Raw genomic sequence first — 21,113 nt, 5'->3', positions numbered from 1 at the left:
GGGACCTCAGGAGAACAAATATAGAATATGGTTGGAATTCTTCTCGCCACCCCCAAATTTATTGTTAAAGTGTTAAACAAATAAAATGCTCCGCCTCAAGAAGCAGTTCCCATATTTTTGGAATACAATTTCTCATACAAGTTCCTTTCTAGCATCTTTTAGTCATTGGGCTGTCAAGAGATAAATCTAGTGCAAGACCAACAGACAGCTGTCATACTGGTACAGATAGAATGACTCGCATTGCTGAGCCCTTTAGTCATTGCCAGTGAAACGGTCATCTTACATTTCATTCCAAGGGGAAAATGCAATGTGGTTAGTGTATGAGATTTTTTTTTTATCATAAGGCCCATTGCTACGCTTGCCCTCCCCTCATACGGTCTCACATGACACAAGATCTGGCTAGTTAGCATGTCTGGAATGAGCGAGCACCTATCTCCGAGTCTGAGCTAGGTCCATAGATGTTGGTTCCCAGGTTGGAACATTACCTCATCCAACCTTGCCAGAGGCAGAGTATATAAAGCAAGATCGCACTGAACTTGGAGAACAGGGAGCTAACTGGTCTTCATTAAGGTTAACATCAGGAAAAGGATATCTGAAGACTTCATAGCCGGCAAAATGTTGCTGAAAGTAGAAGAATTGGTATGTTTTTAATTTTGTTATATTTCTGAATTTTTTGATATTTTATTTGTTCATTCATTCTATTAGTAATTATCACATATTATTTATTACCATGCAATAATAAAATAAGTATAGTTTGATATAAATGAAAATTATATTGTAAGATTTGGTAGCACACAAACCTTACAAGCTATAAATAATATGTTTAATATTAATGTTCTTAAAGTTTTGTGATAATATAATTTTATATATACAAATTATAAGTATTAATAGGTTGATATATAGTATAAGTGGATATTTTACTACCAATGCAAGGCTACAGATGAACTGCCAGATGGATTACTTCAGATCTTCAGTTGAAGTTGGTGCCTTCAAATAAAATAGGACATTTGTAGTTCTAAAGTAGAGGTCTTTAAGGTGATGTTTGCTCAAAACGAGAATGTGTAAGATGAACACAATGGACTTTAGTAAATAGTTTTTCAACAAAATGAGAAAAAAACAAATTAAACTGGAAAAGCTTATTAAAATCTCCAGCCCGATTTTTTTTGTAGCCCAAGTCTTAAGAGTGTCCCCAATAAACTCTCTTCTTTTCGCATCCAAGTATTTTTTTAGGATTATCTGTATTGACACTTCACGTTGAATTTTTACCTTTAGTCTTGTTTTTAAGTTGTCCAGACCTGGACAAGACCTCTTACTATTTTTAATAAGGAAGCTGAAAGTTTAATAATGGTTTCATCAACAGGTGACTGGAAGAAAAAGTGAAAACAAAGACACTGGAGATTTCGTGTCTGGAGAACATGGAGTGTATGAAACGGACATAACCCTAGAAAAACAAGATGACTTGAAGACAACTTCGAAATCACTAATTGACCAAGAAGAAGAAAAACAAGCAAGAGAGAAACAGCTCAAGGCAGAGGTAATGAATTTACAGTAATTAAGAACATCTAATGTATTCTCCTTATCAGTATTGATATTCATAGACACTCAAGAAATAGAGGCCTCCTTAACTGGTATGATTCACATGGTCCATAAAATTGGCAAATATGGACTTTTCTATTCTACCAAACATACATAGATTTTATTAGGTATGTAAATGAAATTAAACAACTTACTCATAGCGGCATTTTTGAGACAGTGCCCTCTTTTCTTTATTCACCAACATGTAAACCATAGGATTACCGATTTGCCATGTCTTTCTTTTTCTGTTCAACTACCAGTGACCCTGTTGGACTTTCATGTTTATCTAAAAATAAAAAGAGGATATTGCATAGTAGACATTTAATTGCTCAGATACTTCACAAGTAACTTCTCTTATACATGGACGACATGACCCAATTTTAATTAACAAGTTTAATATTAAATGGATGAAACAAACACTTGGGGCTGGTGGCAACACAAGAGAATTGTTTTTTGTTTGTTTTTTTCAAAAACCTAACCCTGCTTCCCTATTTTGCATTTAGATCCCTAAGAAGAAACTAGATGAACGTCCAAAGCTTGATAGCTTGGAAGATTTACAAACTTTAATAACGCTAAGAAAACGAAAAAGATGTAAGAAAGTAAAAGTGCTGGTGGTGAAGGAACCAGAACCTGAACCAGTGGTAAGTCTGTGAGCAAGAACAGAGGCATCATATACAAAGCATATCAACTTCACACTAGAAAAGTAATAATGTAGAATCTCAACGTCAATTGTGTCGTTTAGATTGAACATGTGGATGACGTGACATTTTTGAAAGCTGCCCTAGAAAACAAGCTCACGATAATCGAGAAATACTTGGCTGATGGTGGTGATCCAAATGCCTGTGATGAGGTATTATGCTTGTTTTATCTTTTGTTAAACTAAATACAGTATTGAAATAGACGCTGGCAAGGCACCGCATCCCAGTTGGCACTGAGCTGCAATTTACATCATGCTTGTCATGCCGTACATCAGTCCAGCTTCATGGAAGTTGCAGTTCAGCAACAGCTGAAGTCCAGATGGCGGCTGGGCATTATACCATTCCTGACAACAGCATGAACTCTAATTATCCCTAAATATTTCAGAAATATTACAAATGTTTAAAAAAATGAAAAAATAAAATAAAAAATAAATAAATTAAAAAAAAAAAAAAATATATATATATATATATATATATATATATATATATATAAATAAATATATATATAAAAATAAAACATATACAAAATATATAAAAATATAACTATTTCATGTAAACAAAAATTTTGGTGAAGAAAGTCTCCACATTAATCAAGGAGCATTGAACCAAATAGTGCATCTAAACTTTGGTCTGCTATGTTTTTCTGCTATTTTTTGTTTAGATATAAGTAGAACTTTTTTCAACAAGTCATTACAGTGGATTTGCAAATACATGCACGGACCCTACTGGGTAATATTCTAGTGAATGTCTAGGGGTGTAGCTGAGGGTGGTCTTGTAATGCATCATTTCTAAGTTATGAGTGTCAGAGGGTGTATTAATGAGATCCTGTCGCGGGTTTTTGTTCTTATTTTATTCACGCTGTCCCCTGAGTATTCTGTTTTTTTTTTTTTTTTTGAAACATTTTTTCAAAATTTACTTTACGGTTTCGGAGACAGGAGTCTGTAAATGTAGTGCTAATTTTATGGACTTTACTGATGGGCTATGTCTTTAGGCTACCCTGCATTATTACCCTATGAGACATGCCCTCTTCGTAAACCGAATAAAAACTTGTATTAAATAAAAAAGCCCCTATACCTGGAACCATATGGCAGATATAGTAAAAAAAAGAGGAAAATTAGAAGAAATACTGGCCACTTCTGATCTGGTGACAGGTCCTTTTTTTCACAAGCTACTCTTCTATCGCCAGGGTATTAAGATAATGGGCTGAGATTGATAGTAAGAAAATCCACTTTGACAGATTAATGTTATAACAGATCATCAGGAAGAAACAGGTCTGACAGAATTTACTACATCCCCATAAGATGTGGTTAATAGTATTCCGTACAATCACCTGTCGTGTAACCTATAAGGTGGGCTTTGCCTCTAAGTTCATCAAATTACTTAAAAAATTAACAGTTTAAAGGGATTCTTCCAGAATCATCACTTTTTGCTTATTCCACCAATGGGTGGGTGAAGAGAGTCTGATTACAAGGGGCCTTACTGCTGGTACACCCACCAATCAAGAAAAGAGGGAACCCGTACTGTGCACCCGCATAGAATGAATTGACTGCTGAGGTTGTGTGCTGTCGCTCCATTTAAAGTCTACTCTACTGATTGCGATAACCATTAGAACTGTTCTCTTTTACCTACTCCAGCCCCATAGTCTTTGAATTGTGTCTTGATTCAATTGATGGACAAAGGATTCACAATCACTGTGGATCCTAGTGATGTGAAACCTCTTGTGATCAAACACTTTTACCGATCCCTTGAATAGGTGTTAAAGGGATTATCTGTGACTATTTTATTTTTTTACTATGTGCATAAGAACTCACAGGCAGGTAGTTGCTACTTACCTGCCGGTTTTACCAGGTGTCAATCAATGCCAGCACAGAGTGATCACAGACCACTCCTGCCAGTGATCCTGCTGCTTCCGCTGGCATCACGTCAACAGAACAGCTACTTCTCTTCTGCTCTGCTCTGATGACGGGGGCGTTACTGCTGATGTAATGGTGATCGACAGCCTGCCTCCCACTGCCTAACATCAGGGAGGGGGGTGGCTGTCAATCACCATGATGTCAGCACTCATGCCCCGTCAACAGCGCAGCCCAGCAGAGAAAGAGCGGCTCTGTTGATGTGAATCAGCTTACATCGCCATCAAAAGCTGTCTGTGAACGCTCTGAACCAACGCTGAGTAGAACAAGCAGATAGTTAGCAACTACCTAACTGTTAGTTCTTAAGCCCAAAGTAAAAAAAAAAAAATAGTCCTGAACAACCCCTTCAAGTAATGATTGTGGGAAAACCATTTTAAATACCTCTACCTTTTAATGAGGAAGGTAATAAGTAAAATATAGAATAAAAAGTATGATGAGGGATATCATAATAATTCATAGATGTCTAGTTGTTAGCTAAAACAGAGGGGTCTATTCTTTCATTAGCTCAACAGAAAGAAAATCTCTATATGCCATTGTATGTGATAAGGTCATATGGAGATTTACTATGGCTCTTTAGCCTTCTATGAGGACTGTGGAGCTCGTACGGAGCTGTAATACGGAATACAGCATTTTACAAGTACCAGTCCTTTCAGGCAGTTCCCCGTACACTTATTAAACCCTTACAAATAAAGTAGTGCTGAAGGATATGTACTCCCAAACGGAAATGATAAATCATTAGCAGTTGTCAAAACGCGTCCCCTTAAGTGAGCTGGGATTACGAAGATCGTTCATGGCAGTAATCATCCCATGTTTATTGTCGTCTCTACAGTACCGGCGGACAGCCCTGCACAGAGCATGCTCGGAGGGACACCTCGCCATTGTCGAGAAGTTAATTGAAACTGGAGCAGATCTTGAATTCCGCGACATGGTATGTGGATTTTTCCAAAACACACAACGGAGTGAATAGAGTAATGCTGGAGATTGCACTGGAAAATATTACTAGATTACAAATAATTCTATTGACACAAAGCTGCAGAATTGTATAAAGCTGAAAAATACCAGATAATGGACAGTCACCTACAAGTAAAGTATATAGAGCGCAACCTCCTTTGCCCTGCAATTATCTACAGAAGGAACAACAAGATCAAATGTAGTCACAAAAAGATCAAATTAGAAATTCATTTAATGCATTTTCATCAGGGAAAATATAACCTGAGTAGCATTTAATTCCCTGCTACTTTAGAACAAAGACTGCCATCTTTTTTACAATGAGGCAGTAAAATTAGTTTCAAAATTCCAAAAAACAGCAACAGCACCACCTAGAGATTTGTAGTCGTCAATAATAATCTGCATTATGGTTCAGTCCGTGATATCGGAGGCTGTAAGCTATTGAGGACTGACCGGTGTGACGGCTCAGCAGATGGCGCTGGGGCTGTGAGGTCACACTGAACCAGGTACATGGGGGTTTATACATTCAGCCACTGATGGTAACATGAAATCAAAGCAGTAACGGCCAACCACAAGAGTCTGTCACTTTCAATATTACGATGTTGCATGTTTTTGACAAGCATGATGTCAAGGTTTCACATCCCTGACCACATGGCTAGGGTGCCTCGTTTCCGGACCCAAGATGCTTCATATAGTGTCATCTCCGGTGAACCACTGCCGGCTATAGGCTTAGCGCTTCTCTTCCTGTGATTGCTGGTCCCTTTAAGTGTTTATCCTGATCCGCCTCCCCTGTGCCCTCGCACTCTGTCTGTGTTGTGTCCCCTAGTTCTCCATCCATTCCCCGGTCCCACCTCCGTTCCTTCCGATCTAGCTCCGGTTGTCCCTCCATTTCTACCTTCCCGCTCGGTTATTTCCACTGGTATTGACCTCAGCCTGACCCCGACCTCACTTCTGCTCGTCCCTCCGGTCTTCTTTCTTCCCTCTCAGTATTTGACCCGTCCTGCCCGACCATCCCACGCACGCCTCACAGCATCTGCTTTACGGCTGGTGCTGTGAGGTATTGCACCAAGCACACACAGTGTTTCTATCTACTCGCTTATTCGTCACTGTCTAGTGTCTATCCTGCAGGGCTCCAGCTCCCCCTGGTGGCAGCCTGACACATGATATAAAACGGAACTTATCTCTTATGTTTTAAATTTACATGTACAGACAGGACGTTTTCAGGAAAATGCAGAGGGGATTTTTTAACCTGGAGTAAACATATATGCCTCATAGATAAAACATTATGTATGTAGAAAGTATGATTAAATCACTGCGTATTTAAAAAGGTATTCCCATCTCCAAGATCCTATTCCAATATGTAGTAAGGTGTATTAATAAAATAATAATAATAATAGCAGCAAATAAATCAAATTAGAAATATAGTATAGGTTTCCTGATTAGCGATGTCACTTACCTTATGTGCAGGGCATTACAGTAGCTTAGGTATCCATGGTTATGACCACAAGGAACTAACTGTGACTATATGCGTGATTGTAACTATGGATGTCTAAGCTGCAATGCCCTGCACATGAGGTAAGAGACATGGAGAACTACAGTATACTACATTTCTAATTAGAGGTATTTTCTAATATTATTATTATTATTATTACACCTACTACATATTGGGATAGCATCTTGTAGATGGGAATACCCCTTTAACTGTCTATTCTTTTGACCACCTCATGATATACCATGGTATTTAACTGTCCTATTTTTGAATTTATAAAGCCCTACAGCAGAGGTATAGTTTGAAGAATTGTGCAAAGGACTAGGTTTAAAAGGGTTGTTTGGGCTTATAAAAAGAATGGCATGAGCTACTGTGCTTTGAATAGATGAAAGAGGAGCATCACTCACATGAGGTCCACAGCTTTACTATGTCGATCGGCTATGGTCCCGCTGATTAGACAGTGATGGTCTAAAAGAGATTGTTTGGGCTAAAGCCACAAGTCTGCAGTCCCTCTTTGTATCACTCTATGTGACTGCAGACTTGTCCAATCCTCACATCACTGTGCGCTGTGAGGATTCGTCAGTTTCAAAGGCGGGAACGGCGGTCAAGTGGCCGCTAGTATGCAATATGCAGACTCTCAGCCAGAATCTGACTGAATGGGCATGGATTCGCTCAATACACTTGCATTGAGTGATGCTGCATCCATCTATTAGGTATATGGCCAGGAGTTTGCATATCGCATAATCGCGGCCACGTGACTGCCGTTTCCAGCTCTGAAACCGGCGAATCCTCACAGTGCACAGTGTGGGCGATGTGAGGATTCAGTAATCTGCAGTAACTCTATATCGCATAATTGCGGCCACGTGACTGCCGTATCCCGCTCAGAAACCGATGAATCCTCACAGAGCACAGTGCGCGCAATGTGAGGATTAACAAGTCTGCAGTCACGTAGAGTGATACCTAAAGGAACTGCAGACTTGTGGCTTTAGAGCAGACAACCCCTTTAAGGATAGGCTGCAAAACTTTCCAAGAACACCTTTTAGCAATACATGTACATACAGAGGCATCCCAGCATTTTTTGGTTAGCTTTATAATGCTTGCGTGTGTATGTAAATGTAATCATCTAGGAACAGTTCACATAATATAATCTGCTTTTTTTTCCCAGCTTGAATCCACAGCCATCCATTGGACCTGTCGTGGTGGCAGTGTTGATGTTCTAAAATTATTGCTTAACAAAGGAGCAAAAATCAATGCAAAAGACAAGGTATGTCGGTCACTCATCTCTTCCATGGATATTAACATTCCATAGGTGCCAATTAAGTTCTAACTCCCATATGTCCCAGGTTTTCTTTAATATTAAACCTAAAATTTGGAGCCCAACAGCACTCCAAAAAATTTAGATTTTTTTTTTTTACTCATCTTTGCTCGCCAGGAAAAAAAGGAGATACTTGGAAAATCAGGCAATTGCCTTGTTCCACAAAGACCCAACCAAGGGTCAAACGTGAGCACCAAGGATCAGACGTGAGCACCAAGGGTCAGACATGAGCACCATGCCGGAACTCCTCGGGCTATGTTCACATCTGCTTTGGAGGCTTTACTTGTAACCTCTGGTGCAGATTTTCTATGCTGGGCTATTTTTTTTCTAAGAAAATGGACAGTTTTTTGACCTCCTCGTGTTGAGCCTCAACGTCAAGGGGCATGAGTATAGCTATTTTTAAGCTCAATATTCAAAACTTTGGGTTAGTTATTGGCCATAAATTGTGTCTTGAAACTTAATGTTATTGGTAAAATAACCCAAGGGACCATTCTTAGCGGCATGTTCTTGTCAATGGTTGACGACGCAGTAGGTTAAATGTTCTAGTAACATAAGAGCACAAATGTGTGTGAACATACAGTACATAGATTTCTAAAATAATTTGTCTTACTCAGCCGATCGTGATACAGTTGAAAAGGTAGAACTCTAAATGAATGCTCATTAGTTTTCATACTGGTTATTTATATATTCGCAAACTCATGTGCTATGGATATCCCAGGACATCTATTTTTTACCTAATGGTGCAGAGACCAAGGTACAGTGTGCTCATTTCTGTATGTTCTCTTTCCTTCTTTTTAGTTACTAAGTACACCCCTACATGTCGCAGTGCGGACAGGACGGTATGACTGCGCAGAACATCTCATCGCATGTGAAGCAGACTTAAATGCTAAAGATCGGGTGAGAAGATTCTCATTTTCTTATTTCATAGTTGTAGATGTTTTAGTGAGAACATACCTTCATCGACTCATAGAAACACAGTTACTACATTATTTGAGTACATCCCTGAGTAATGAAGTAAATGGCTGGACACATTTTGGTCTTCTTCGTTAATCTTTTGCTCTTTGAAGGGTTGGTCTGATGCTGAAAAGATTTTTTTCTAGTCATGGTTCTTTTCAAAATAACAAACAGAGGCACACCCACCTTCTGTCACCAGCGTGGATCCAGATGTCGGAAGATTGCTGAAGCTTGTGATTGGCTGCAGCGGTCAGGTAACTAGAAGAGCACATCATCAGATGTTTCCCTGATGGTGTGGTCTTCTATTGCCCTGCAACATCTAGATGACAACTCGTGCTGGATCCTTGGAAGCAGCAGAGGACAGTATACCTCGGTTAGTAGTTTTGGAAATAATCCATGCTAAGAAAATGTTTTTTTTTCTCACCGTTGGGCAACCACTTTAAAAGCATTTCTGAAATTACTGAAAACTAAATAGTTTTTTTACTACCAAGAGTAGCACCAGACTTGCAAAAAGTGGTGTTCAGATTATAGAAATACAATTAAGCTTGCTGCAATATAATACACCACATATATAACAAAAAACCTTTTTACTGTGCTCATAGGATCATTTTATTACCCTTTTTTTATTAACTAATTTTCTAATAATTCTAAATATGGCAGAAAATGCTGAAGAATCCTGTTGAGGAACCTACCATAATTCACCATGTTTAACACTAGAACTACTGGACTCGTGACCCCTATATAGAAATACATGGTGCAAAGTAGTCAAAATGACTACCTCAGTAGTTCTAGTGTTAAATAGCTTTAAAAACAGAAATCACCTCTAACTTAATAGTATTATAACAAAGTATTTTCCTTATGTGAACTTGAGGCATGGCGGAGGCGTTACCCAACACTGGACTTCTCTCTTTGGTTCTTTGAATCAATGTGTCATGGAGAGACTCGTCAAGCCATGGATTAGGCAGAACATAGTGTAACCGTTACGTCTGTAGTGATAAGATATTTGTTACAAAAAAAAAAAATAATATTTTTTTTAAACCACAAGTAACATCATTATTATTGATTCTGCAGGAAGGAGACACGCCAATGCATGACGGAGTGAGACTAAATCGCTACAAAATGATGACACTCTTGATCCTGTATGGAGCCAATTTAACTGTCAAAAATTGTGTAAGTTCTTCAAATGGAATGTTTTTGTATGAATGTATCTAAAGGGAAGCTATTCTACTTGCGGAGACTGACACACCATTACAGCATGCTAGTGGTGATGAGACTTTAAGCTACAATGCTCCTCTGGGAAATTGTCTCTTCAGGGAGGAAGAAGAGGAACCCTAGTACCACCTATCGGAGGTAGCAATCCTAAAAGTCAAAAGTGACTCTTTAACAAGCCTTGTCATATGAGTTAGAATTTATGCCAGATCAGAACCTCAATTTGCAGACACGGTGTTTCGAGATATAAGTGCAAAGTACGAGATCTGATCTGGCTTTATGCGAGACTAAGATGGGGTCTAAAGGGAAAGCTATTCACCTTGCGGAGACTAACACACTATTCAAGCATGCCAGTGGTGAGGAGACTCTAAGCCACAATGCTCCTTTGGGAAATAGTATGAATGTATAAAACGATAGATCAACCGAAAGCCCTTAATTATTTTCAAGGCCTGTTCCATAAGTGATCATCTTTTTGGATCTGTTTACTTTTTTAGAGCAAATATTTTTAAAATGGGTAGCTACATCTTATAAATCCCTGCTCTGTTAGGGCATTATATTAGGAAGCCCCTCTAACAAACAAGGGAGGCAACTAATATACAACAATCCTCTTTGTCGGATGCTGTCAACATATTACTGTAGAGACAAAGATACTTGGCACTCCAATGGTATGATGATGGATTTCCAATTTTTATTAAAGGTGTGCTGCATGCCTTGTAGTAAGAGGTGGATGCCGCACCTTCGTTCTGTTTTACGTAGATGGCTCCTGGCAATCTATACTGATGAAGGTCCAATTGTGACCGAAATGTTTATCTTCGATTGCAAACACCTTTGTAATAAAAATTAGAAATCCATCTTCATACCATTGGTGTGGCAAGTAACTTTGTCTCTACATGACGGGTTTGGATCCAACTTGTGCACCACCAACTGTATAAGTGCCATGGTTACTTTATGAATTGTGTCAATACAGAACTTTGAAGAAGATTCATTTTATCAGCTGAATGTAGCAAAAAAAAATTCTGTGAAGTGACCCAAGTAAAGGAAATAAGCGAATAATGATAAGATCTTTAAAAAATCAGATATTTGCTTGAAGTCCCTGGGGGGTGTGGGGGATTTAAAAGTTTGCTCCACTATGCATTATCTTAAGAATAGGTCATCAGTATCAAATCAGTGGTTATCCAAAACCTGACACCCGTAATCTGTTTGATGGCCACTGCAGGGCACTGCAGATCGACTCCTAATTATTTGAATAGGGCCTGAACGACAGTCCTTGGCTGAGACCACTACACAGTTGTGCTATTCAGCTCCGCAATAGTGATGAGTGAGTACTACCATGCTCGGTACTTGTAACAAGCAGTCGGACGCTTGGACAGGCTTGACTCATTTACCAAGTATAATAAGAGTCAATGGGGGAAGTCGAGCATTTTTCTGGAAGATCTTTTGGAAAACTGCTTGTTTCTCAGTGACGTCACCCCTCTGCCAACTCTCCGGATCACACTGTGCTCTGCAGGGCCCAGAAGTGACATTGAGGGCTCATGTCCACTTGCGATTTTTCAGATTGCACTCGCACCAGTGACAATCTATGGTGCAGTGTCCTTTTGTTATTTTTTTTCTCGTCTCGAATCCTGCTCTCGGTGCAATCGCGGCAGTCTCAGCTCACGCACCCCAAACATGTTAAGCGACTGCAGTGCGGTGCACGCGAAGACAGACAATGGAGGAGATGGGAGAAATTGCTTCCTCCATCTTCTACGCTTGATGCGATCGGAAGACCCTCGGCTGACACCCACAGCAGAGGGTCATTAGCATATCACTTCCAATGCTCTCGCATCCGAAGCGGTACGCAAGTGGACATGAGCTTTTACAGTGTAAGTATGTGGAGCATCAGTTTGAGGCCCCATAGACTTTCATTGTCAGAGACTTATGGCTCATGCATAGAGTGTAGAATTGTAGTGACATCACCAAGAAGTGGAGAAGGCCGGCACTGGAGAGCAGTGGTAGGGGAGTATATTAATTTGCCACACTCACGTGTGGAACAACACTTGGAATTTCCCCCAACATTATGGAAAAAACAAAAAGTGATTTAAGATCTGTTACAAAAGGTGCCAGTGTGATTCCATCCTCCGCCGTATGTAGCTCCTCTGCCACATGAGCATATCACAGGTTCATCCTTCTCACTTTACACTTAATCTGAAACACTTCAAGGATTTTTCCATTTTCCTGACTAATTGAATTACTCTCATATTGTGCCAACAGGCGGGAAAGACAGCAATGGAACTCGTCCTTCAGTGGCAGAATGGAATAAAGGAGATATTCAGTGGCCTTCAGGAAAAGTCATACAAGAGCTCGGAGATCCAGAAATTCTGAGAGCGGCCAGACGGCATCACTGAGAAGGCATTTGCCAGGCACTTTTGTTTTTTTATTTGCTACATGCTTTGAGATAGGACTATTCCATATTATTTATTTGAAACTTTTTGCACTTTTCAATGTTTGTGTATTTTTATTTATTTATGTACTTATGTATTTTTTTAGGTCTGCATTATTATTGCGCTTTATACAAATTCCATGAAGGCAAAAATTCTTGTGTCTATTAGAACTAAAAAAAAAAATGGACACTTTTGCCTGATTGATCTAGTTCTGTTAACGTATAGATGACGCACATATTTGTATATTATGTGTATGAGTTTATGCTCCGCACTATAACCATTGTGTTGGTCTATATGACACGGTCTACAGCGGGTGAGGCCAGGACGTATTCCAGGCTGTAAGTTTAGAAATGACAAGCTTCTGCGGTGGGGCAGGCCCAAATGTATTTGTGGCTGCTCACCCAGCGAAGCTACGTAACCTATAATGGAGACAAACGTAAAGTCAGTTATCAGAGGGGTTTTATCCACTGAACCAGTGATCTTAAGACATGGATAACATCTCCGCTGCTTCAGTCTCACTCGTAACATTAATTGTAGGAGTTCGAGTAGAAGCACAAGATGTGTCCAAGAGAAAACTGAGCTGGAATAAGACAAAAATAAGGGATATTGGGCCTTTTAATGGTCACAATGTGTGTGTTGCCTATAGCAACCAGTGGTCAGCTTTCAAACTGCTGTGGAAAAGTGAAAGCTGCAATGTGATTGGTTACTCTAGACAACAGTAGTTTTTAGAAGAGACGTCCTATATCTCCTGGTCTTATTACCCCTTTCTGTAGCTTGCAAAGAAGGTATCTGTGTCACAAGTCATTATTGTGCTTTTCATCTTGGGGATAGTGGAGGATAAAAGGAAAGCAAAATGCCTTTTCTTTACTTTTCAAGATGCTCTTTAGGTAGACCCTACCACTGTAGCCTTAAAGGGAATCGGTCAGCAAGTTTTTGCTATGCAAGCTGAGGACAGCATGCTGTAAGGGTTAAAAAAACAAATCAACTGTGACTCGCTTATCAGACTCCATACTGTTTACTTATACTAAAGGCTTTATCACTTGGTGATTATCATTGCTGTGACTAGCTGGCTCATGCCAAGTTGTCCAACACGCCCCCTCCTGTGATAGACACCTCACTGTCAATTTCCAATCTGTATAAATAGCTTAGTGAGAGTGGGGTAAGCTCTCTTAGCTCAGCTACATGACTAAACTTAAAAATACAGATTATGTCAGAATGGGTGCACCCAGTAATTAAGTGATACATTGTTGGATGCAGGATCTCTTTGCCTACATTATCCTGCTCTCAGATGAGGTAAATGAAAACCTGGTGACAGAGTCCCTTTAAAGGAAATTTGTCAGCAGGTTTTTCCTATTGTATTGGAGAACAGTATAATATAGGTGCAGAGACCTAGATTCCAGCAATGTGTCACTTACTGGACTGCTTGGTGCAGTTTAGCTAAAGTCCCTATTTCTATTCTCTAGATCTTGCAGTGCTCAGAATGCTGAGCTGTGTATAACCCCACCCACACCCCCGATTGGTAGCTTGATAATGTACATAGGAAGCTGCCAATCAGTGGTGGAGGTGGGGTTACAGACTAGCTGACCTTCCAGGCATGCGACATCTACTCTTAGGCCTCTTTCACACGTCAGTATTTTGCGTCAGTGTTTCATCAGTATTTGGATGCCAAAACCAGGAGTGTCTCTGAAACACAGAACAGGTGTCAGACTTTCAATTATAGTTCTTCTCTGTACTTCCACTCCTGGTTTTGGTATCCAAATACTGATGAAAAACTGATGCAAAATACTGATGTGTGAAAGAGGCCTTACAGTGATAATCTCCTGCTGATAAAACACTGATTGTATTGAAACTACAGATAGCTGATGAGCAACTGTCATATCCCCAGAATCAGGGTCTCTGCCCCTGCATCATGCTGCACCCGTTAAATAGCAAAAACACGCTGACAGTTGCAGGAACCACTACAGACAGACTTTGTTATACTTAGTATAGTGGACTCCGTAAACCATGAGTGACAAGGAATTATTTTGATTTTCTTTGTGTGATGCACAAACTTTCACCAATTCCTAGGACTCTGAATTTGACAGTATGTGTTTTGTTATAAGTGTCATTTAGGCAAGAACAGTCAATTTTGCCTACATTGGTCTACATTTCCTCCTATATGAAGCGAACAAGGAATCTGACATTTTCACACATCACATACGATAAGGTGTAGATGGTAAAAAGGCACAACTATGGCTTTTGTGCACACTTGTAGAATGCTCTGCAAGCTACTGTGCTAAAGAAACAGTCTAGAACCCCAAATGTCCTAAGAGGCATCATGGTTCTAGGCCTAAGTAATGATGGTCACAGTATGGTTGGTTGAGACAACAGAAGAGATGAGAAAGAAATGAAATTCATTGCAAACGGGAAAGTTTGTACTTGGAAGATCTTTTGTATATCTGTATTGTATTTTCTGTACATTTTGTATTAATTTCCTGTATTTATGACATGATGGATGATTACGGTCTTGACTTTATATACTGTACCAAATAATGGAACAAAGAAATGACATACTGATTCTTGCTAATGTTGAATAACAAATATCTGATTCTACAAGGTCTTATAATGAATCATACCAGCAAGGATCTAAAAGTATCATGTAGTGACTCCAGTGCTTGACATGTGGTCACCATGCACTTAGAGAGCCCATGATCTTCTGCAATGATCCTGAATTATTTGATTTATTTATCTTAAAAGGCCAAAAATTTAACATGTATAATGGTATGGATGATGGGCAGAATGGTCAAGGATAATGTGCACCACCTAGTGGTGATACCTTGTAATATGTTGCTCTCCTGTACTGTAGGAAACTATGGAATTACAGCTTAGAAATGGCATTAAAAACATATACTGTATATGTGCAAAGCTACCATAGCTTGTAATGCACTTGCTACATGCCAGCCACTGACAACCACTTTGTGCATCATTAACAAGGGCACAAAATATAGAAATCTGTTTGAGAATCAAACAGTTTTAAGGAAATCTGTCAGCAGGTTTTTTTCTATTTAATCAGAGAGGAGCATAATTTAGGGGCAGAGACTATGATTCCATCTATGTGTTACTTTCTGGGCGGCTTGTTGTAGTTTCAGTAAAAAACACATCAGATTATCAGTACAGGTCTAGGTGTCTTGTACCTTGTAGTCCTCCTCTTGTGTAACCCTGCCCCTTCCACTGTTTGGCAGGTTTCTATTTACACTGTGCATAGGCAGAAAACTGTCAATCAGTGGTGTAGGAACTACTTACTCTGTATCTATGAAAATTGGTAATCAAAACTAACAAATGCAGTGCAGTAAGTGATACTATCAAAAGCTATAGCCAAATAGAGTCAAAAACCCACCATAGTAAAGAATTAGATTCATTTAACATACACAATAGCAATACAACATATACAATAAAAAAACATTTGCTGGTGAGGAGTACAAATGAGGAGAGCACCAAGATACAGATCAAACTAATACAGGGTGGAGATGAAGTTCACATGCATAGTAGCAGCAAGAGTACTCCGTTCCACAGAAGGGAACACTCAACCACAGTAACGTGCACATGCATAATAGCAGCAGTAATACTCAGCTCAATTGTAGGAAACACTCACCAATAATACCCTGGAATCTTAAGTGGTGCACCTCCAGGACCCCCACGCGCGTTTCGCATGGGCTTCTTCGGGGGGAGTCACGAAGTGATACTGCTGGAATCTGAGTCTCTGCCCCTACATCATAATGCTCTCAAATGGGGACCTACTGACAGATTTCTTTTAAGGGAGTTTTCAAGTTGATAGAAATATGGCTGATTTCTTCCAAAAAAATCGCACCACTCCTGTCCAAAGTATTTGTCTATGTTGCAGGTAAACCCCCTTTCACTTCCATGGACATGAGCTGCTATATGTGTAACGCACTGATAGGAGTGGTGCTGTTTTTGGGGAAAAAACAAAAACAGCAAAGTTGTCAACATCTGGATAAACCTTTTAATGCAGGTTCTTGACAGAGTGAAGCCACAAAACTCAGCCAGTACACGGATGGGATTTTGAGTTAAATATTTATTAAAAAAAATAAAGAAATCTCAACAATTCCATTTTTGTTTTATGGTTTCAGCAGAAAATAAAATTCTGTTTAGCAATAAACCTGTTAAACTTTTCCATGTGTGAGCCTCTGTCTTATTCTGCACCATACACTACATACAGACATTGATGTGCCAGGCTAGAAAGTTTGGGCACCTCAATTAGCCAATCATTTTTTTTTTAAGAAATAAATGACAAATAATTTTAGTCCTGTTTCTTAATGGTGGACAGATAGAAAATCCGTTCACAGATCATCAGTCCTGTCATGTCTCGTTACATTCTGGAGGCTTCATTTAGCACGCTGGTGGCACAGACGCACTTTACTCCCTCTTTGCTTTCTTCATCGCTGGCTCTGCTGCTTCCCCTTCATCTTCTTTAGCCTGTGGTTTCTTCACAGTATAAGTGACGCCGAAGGCAGTCTTTCTTGTTTCTGAAGTTGAAAACACACTATTAAATAACGCTGTGCCATCTGCTTACCAACTTGGAACATTTGAATGGAAATTTTGCATAAAAGGATAATGTGAAAAGACTACAAGGCACAATATGAAAAGGAAAACATCACAGCTTAGGGGAAATCACTACAGATAAAACCTTACATTTTCTGCTTCAAATATACCATGAAAATTAACAAAATGTCATCCACTGTCCGAGTCAAAGGGTGACTTTTGTGGTGGTCTAAGGGGGAAACTTTTCTCCTTGCGGAGAGTGCCACACAAATCTGGCAAGCCAGTGAGGAGACATAGCTGCAATGATCCTCTGCCCATGCTCTCTCCCGACTGGCATGCCAGATTAGTGTGTCTCCACAAGGAAAATAGCTTGCCCTTTAGACCCAGTCTTCGCTTCTCATACAGTCAGATCTTATACTTTGCACTGACAAGGGGCAATCACCCCCAAAACACAGTATCTACAAATTGAGGTTCTGATCTGGCATAAATCCTAAGGCTCCTTTCACACTGCGTTTTGCCTTACATTCACAGGTCCCGTCGGGGCATCCTTCTGAACCACCCCGCAAAGCGTGTTTCGGATGTATGCGTCGAAAGGGCCATTGAGTGTAATGGAGCACACTACGTTAGTGTGTGCTTTGTCTTGTTCCATTTTTGCACATATTCGTTTTCTGCAGACGGACACCCGAACATAGTCGACTACGTTCGGGTGTCCGTCTGCAGAAAACGTACATGTGCAAAAATGGTACAAAAAACAGAGCACACGCTAATGTAGTGTGCTCCATTACAGTCAATGGCCCTGCCGGCACATGCGTCCGAAACACGCTTTTCGGGGTGGGGCTGTTCGGACGGATGCCCCGACGGGACATGTGAATATAAGGCAAAACGCAGTGTGAAAGGCGCCTAAGTCATATGACAAAGCTCATTAAAGGGTCACTTGACTTTTTTGGATTGCTGCTTCCAATAATTGGCCCTAGTTTGTCTCCTTCCTTCCTGAAGAGACAATTTGCATTTTTTTTAGTGGAAAACCAACAACATATAAATGGGCAAGTGTGCACAAAGCAGTAGGATTAAGAAAACGGGGGCCGATGATGGTAGCACAGGGAAGACAGTATGGGTTCATAATTGACACAGAAGCTATAGTCTTTCTTTTTGGACAGTCACCGTACCAAAAGAATCCCGTCCCCAAACTATTCTCACAAAGTTGGAAGCACAATTGTGTAAAATGTCTTGGTTTGCTGAAGCATTAAGATTTCCCTTTACTGGAATTAAAGGGGTCAAGGTCGACCCCTGAAAAACAAAAAGGAGCCCAACACATTATCCTCCACCAAACCTTGGCGTTAGAGAATGTAGTAAGAAAAGGTAATACAGTATCCTCTTGGCATTCACCAAACCTAGATTTTTCATCATATTACTCCATCTATCAGACTCTTGCCTAAGCACTCCGCATCCCTGTGTGTAACTTTTTGAAAAATTCAACATTTATGAACAGAGACTTTCATAAACACCACTCACATTTGATTGTGAAATTTCTTCCCTCCTAAATATTTCACAAACTGACTTGTCACAATGGTGGCATCCAATTATAGGATGATATTTGAATTCTGTGAACTCTTTAAAATGAGCCATTCTATAAAAAATGTTACAAGTTAAGGCAGCGGATGGATTTATATTCCCGTTGACAATGGGACTGAGTAAAAAAAACAATGATGAAGCGCCGTATCCCTACACTTATGTCCATATAATCTATCCTTTCCCCTTCTTTCAATCGTAAACATAGCAGCAGGGATGGGGTTGTACACATCTCTCCAATGGAGAGGGAAGAAAACATCTACAGTTTCATGGTAGGCTAAAATAAGAAGGAAAAAAGTGCAGGAGAGAAGCTGTGCTGATGGATAGCCAAGTCAGCCTCTATTACTTGCAGGGAAAATCCTAAAGGAGAAAAAAAAAAAATCCAAAACTTGACTTTCAGACAGAAACCTACTCAATTTTATTAACGAAAAGGTAACCACTAACATATGTAAAAATATTTTTTTCACATGTCAAAAGGTGTGCATAGCCTTTAAAAATAGCTTGTAGCCCAAAATTTTAATTGGCCTGAAAAATAATCCAGAAATTTGTCCACTGCAGTGGTCATTTTCCTTCTGGTACTCATATCCTTTCTGCTATTACAGATAGGGATGAGTAAGTATTTCTGCGTTTATTTTCTCCTAGGTGTTCCCCTTTTGTGGGACTTCTTTAGACCCCCCGACCCCTGAGGAACTCTGAAGGAGAAAGGAAAAAGCGTTGGGATTTTCATATTGACAGTGGAGATCCTGTGGGCTTGGTAAATTTCCCGATGGAATTATCAACTGCCCGCTAAGTATCGCTTTAAAAGGGCCATTTATTTCCTATATTTGTAATTAACTACTGCTTGGTCCTAGGTGGGTTAACCAAGTTTGGTAATTTTTCTTGGCCTAAGAATTAAATTTTTTTTTCAGGGATTCTAGGCTGATTGCTGATCTACAGCCAAAAGGACCCATATATTAGGGTCACTTTTTGCTACCACAATCCATCTTACGATTGGGTTATCCTGATCATATTATGTGGTAGAAAATTGTATTGCATGTATACACCGGCATTAGTGGCAGACATACCTATGCATACTCGTAGCCTTGAATGTGTCTACATGAATGTCTTTGTACTTGCACTATGTGAGGTTTTGTGGAGGGTATACAATTAGTGGCAGAATAGGGAGTAACAGGGACAACTGCTGAGGAATGGGGGCGCCATACAAATTAGGATGATCATACCTCTGTTGTCAGGCAGGGGATAAGTCTAGAACAAGGTCCTTGTCCTTCTAGCTATTTGGACTATCCACGCCCTGATCTTCAATGATTCATCACTCTGTTACCCCTATCGCTTTATGTTCCACGATTTACCCTGGTGTAATTATACACACCACTGTTTTTCATGTTGTTTTTGTCTTGTATTTTAGCTTGGGATTTTAGCTTCATACAATAAAGAGTTATTGTTTTTAGAGGTTGCAGTAGAAATCTCTGTGCTCAGCACCACAGCACGTTGAGTGCTTGGCAGAACTCGTTTATTCTAGAAATCAGTGATGGCCACTAATGCGCTGTTCTTTTATGTATCTAGGACAAAGTAATTTTGACTGTATATTGTAAAACACAAACTTACCTCCATGCAAAAGGGCAGCCCGACAGTTGGTAGACAGCGCAGCCTTGGCAGATCTCTCAGACAAGCCAAACAGCAATGCTCTAAACTTAGATTAAGGATTTTACACAGACACCACGATTATTACTGAATTACCAAAAAGGAAACCAGTTGTTAGAAATAAAACCAAAACAAGAGCCACATATAATGAAATGATATTTTTTAGATTCCATTATTATTAGCGTGCACCAAAAAGCTGTCCATAAACTAACTGGATGCAACCAGTAGGGGTTAATTTTCAGCTTTATATTATGGCTTAAATCCCTGCCCCTCTAAAATGTATGTAGAATTGGGTTCCCTCATGTTCATTAACCAAAAATACTTCACTCATAAAATAAAATGATCGTGGGTATTGTTTAAGGGGTCAGGTCCTGTATGTGCCGAGATCCAATACCAAATGTATTTCTAAATATCCTTAATGATATGCTAATGAGGCCAGGGACTAGTCATAAGGGTGTTACTTCCCTTGGCTAGTCGTCCCCCTTAACATGTAAGCACGCCCCTGTGCTAATTAATGTGCAGCGTCAGAGGCATGGTCGCGCTCAGCTGCCACCGTGCTCGACGCAGGTTTTCGGCTCAGTGCACATGATCAGAACGTCCCCAGACATGCAGTCATGCGCACTACCCCGGTTTGAAGCCGGGACGCATATACCCAGCTTCATAATGCGCATAACTTGAAGTCCGGGACTTCTGATCATGCGCACGGAGCCGAAATCCAGAGTCAGGGGCTTACTAGCCAAAAGTATTGCCCTTGTGATTAATCTCTGGCCTCATTAGCATATTATAAAAGGATCTTTAGAAATACTTTTCCTAAAGATCTCTTTATGTATGCTACTATAGGCTGGG

General features: G+C 39.9%; 2 protein-coding genes across 2 annotated transcripts in view; one reads left to right on the top strand and one right to left on the bottom strand.

Moving 5' to 3' along the window:
* The first annotated feature begins 522 nt into the window (after positions 1-522).
* ANKRD1 (ankyrin repeat domain 1) lies at positions 523-16,687 on the top strand. Its single transcript, XM_075348750.1, has 9 exons — positions 523-639; positions 1,361-1,534; positions 2,079-2,216; positions 2,318-2,425; positions 5,013-5,111; positions 7,786-7,884; positions 8,734-8,832; positions 9,961-10,059; positions 12,349-16,687. The coding sequence occupies exons 1-9, from the start codon at positions 616-618 to the stop codon at positions 12,457-12,459; spliced, it is 951 nt and encodes a 316-aa protein (XP_075204865.1). The 5' UTR covers positions 523-615; the 3' UTR covers positions 12,460-16,687.
* RPP30 (ribonuclease P/MRP subunit p30) overlaps positions 16,598-21,113 on the bottom strand; it is a 142,219-nt gene continuing 137,703 nt past the window's right edge. The window contains exons 11-12 of the mRNA XM_075348752.1: positions 20,232-20,311; positions 16,598-17,041 (exon numbers count right to left, since the gene is read on the bottom strand). Coding sequence (XP_075204867.1) covers positions 16,932-17,041; positions 20,232-20,311 — 190 coding nt within the window. The 3' untranslated portion in view covers positions 16,598-16,931. The remainder of the gene's footprint in view (positions 17,042-20,231; positions 20,312-21,113) is intronic.

The sequence above is a fragment of the Anomaloglossus baeobatrachus genome, chromosome 5 (genome assembly GCF_048569485.1).
Source record: "Anomaloglossus baeobatrachus isolate aAnoBae1 chromosome 5, aAnoBae1.hap1, whole genome shotgun sequence".
Lineage (NCBI taxonomy): Eukaryota > Metazoa > Chordata > Amphibia > Anura > Aromobatidae > Anomaloglossus > Anomaloglossus baeobatrachus.
Note: the sequence above shows the minus strand (reverse complement) of the source record. Positions and strands in the feature narration are given on the sequence as shown.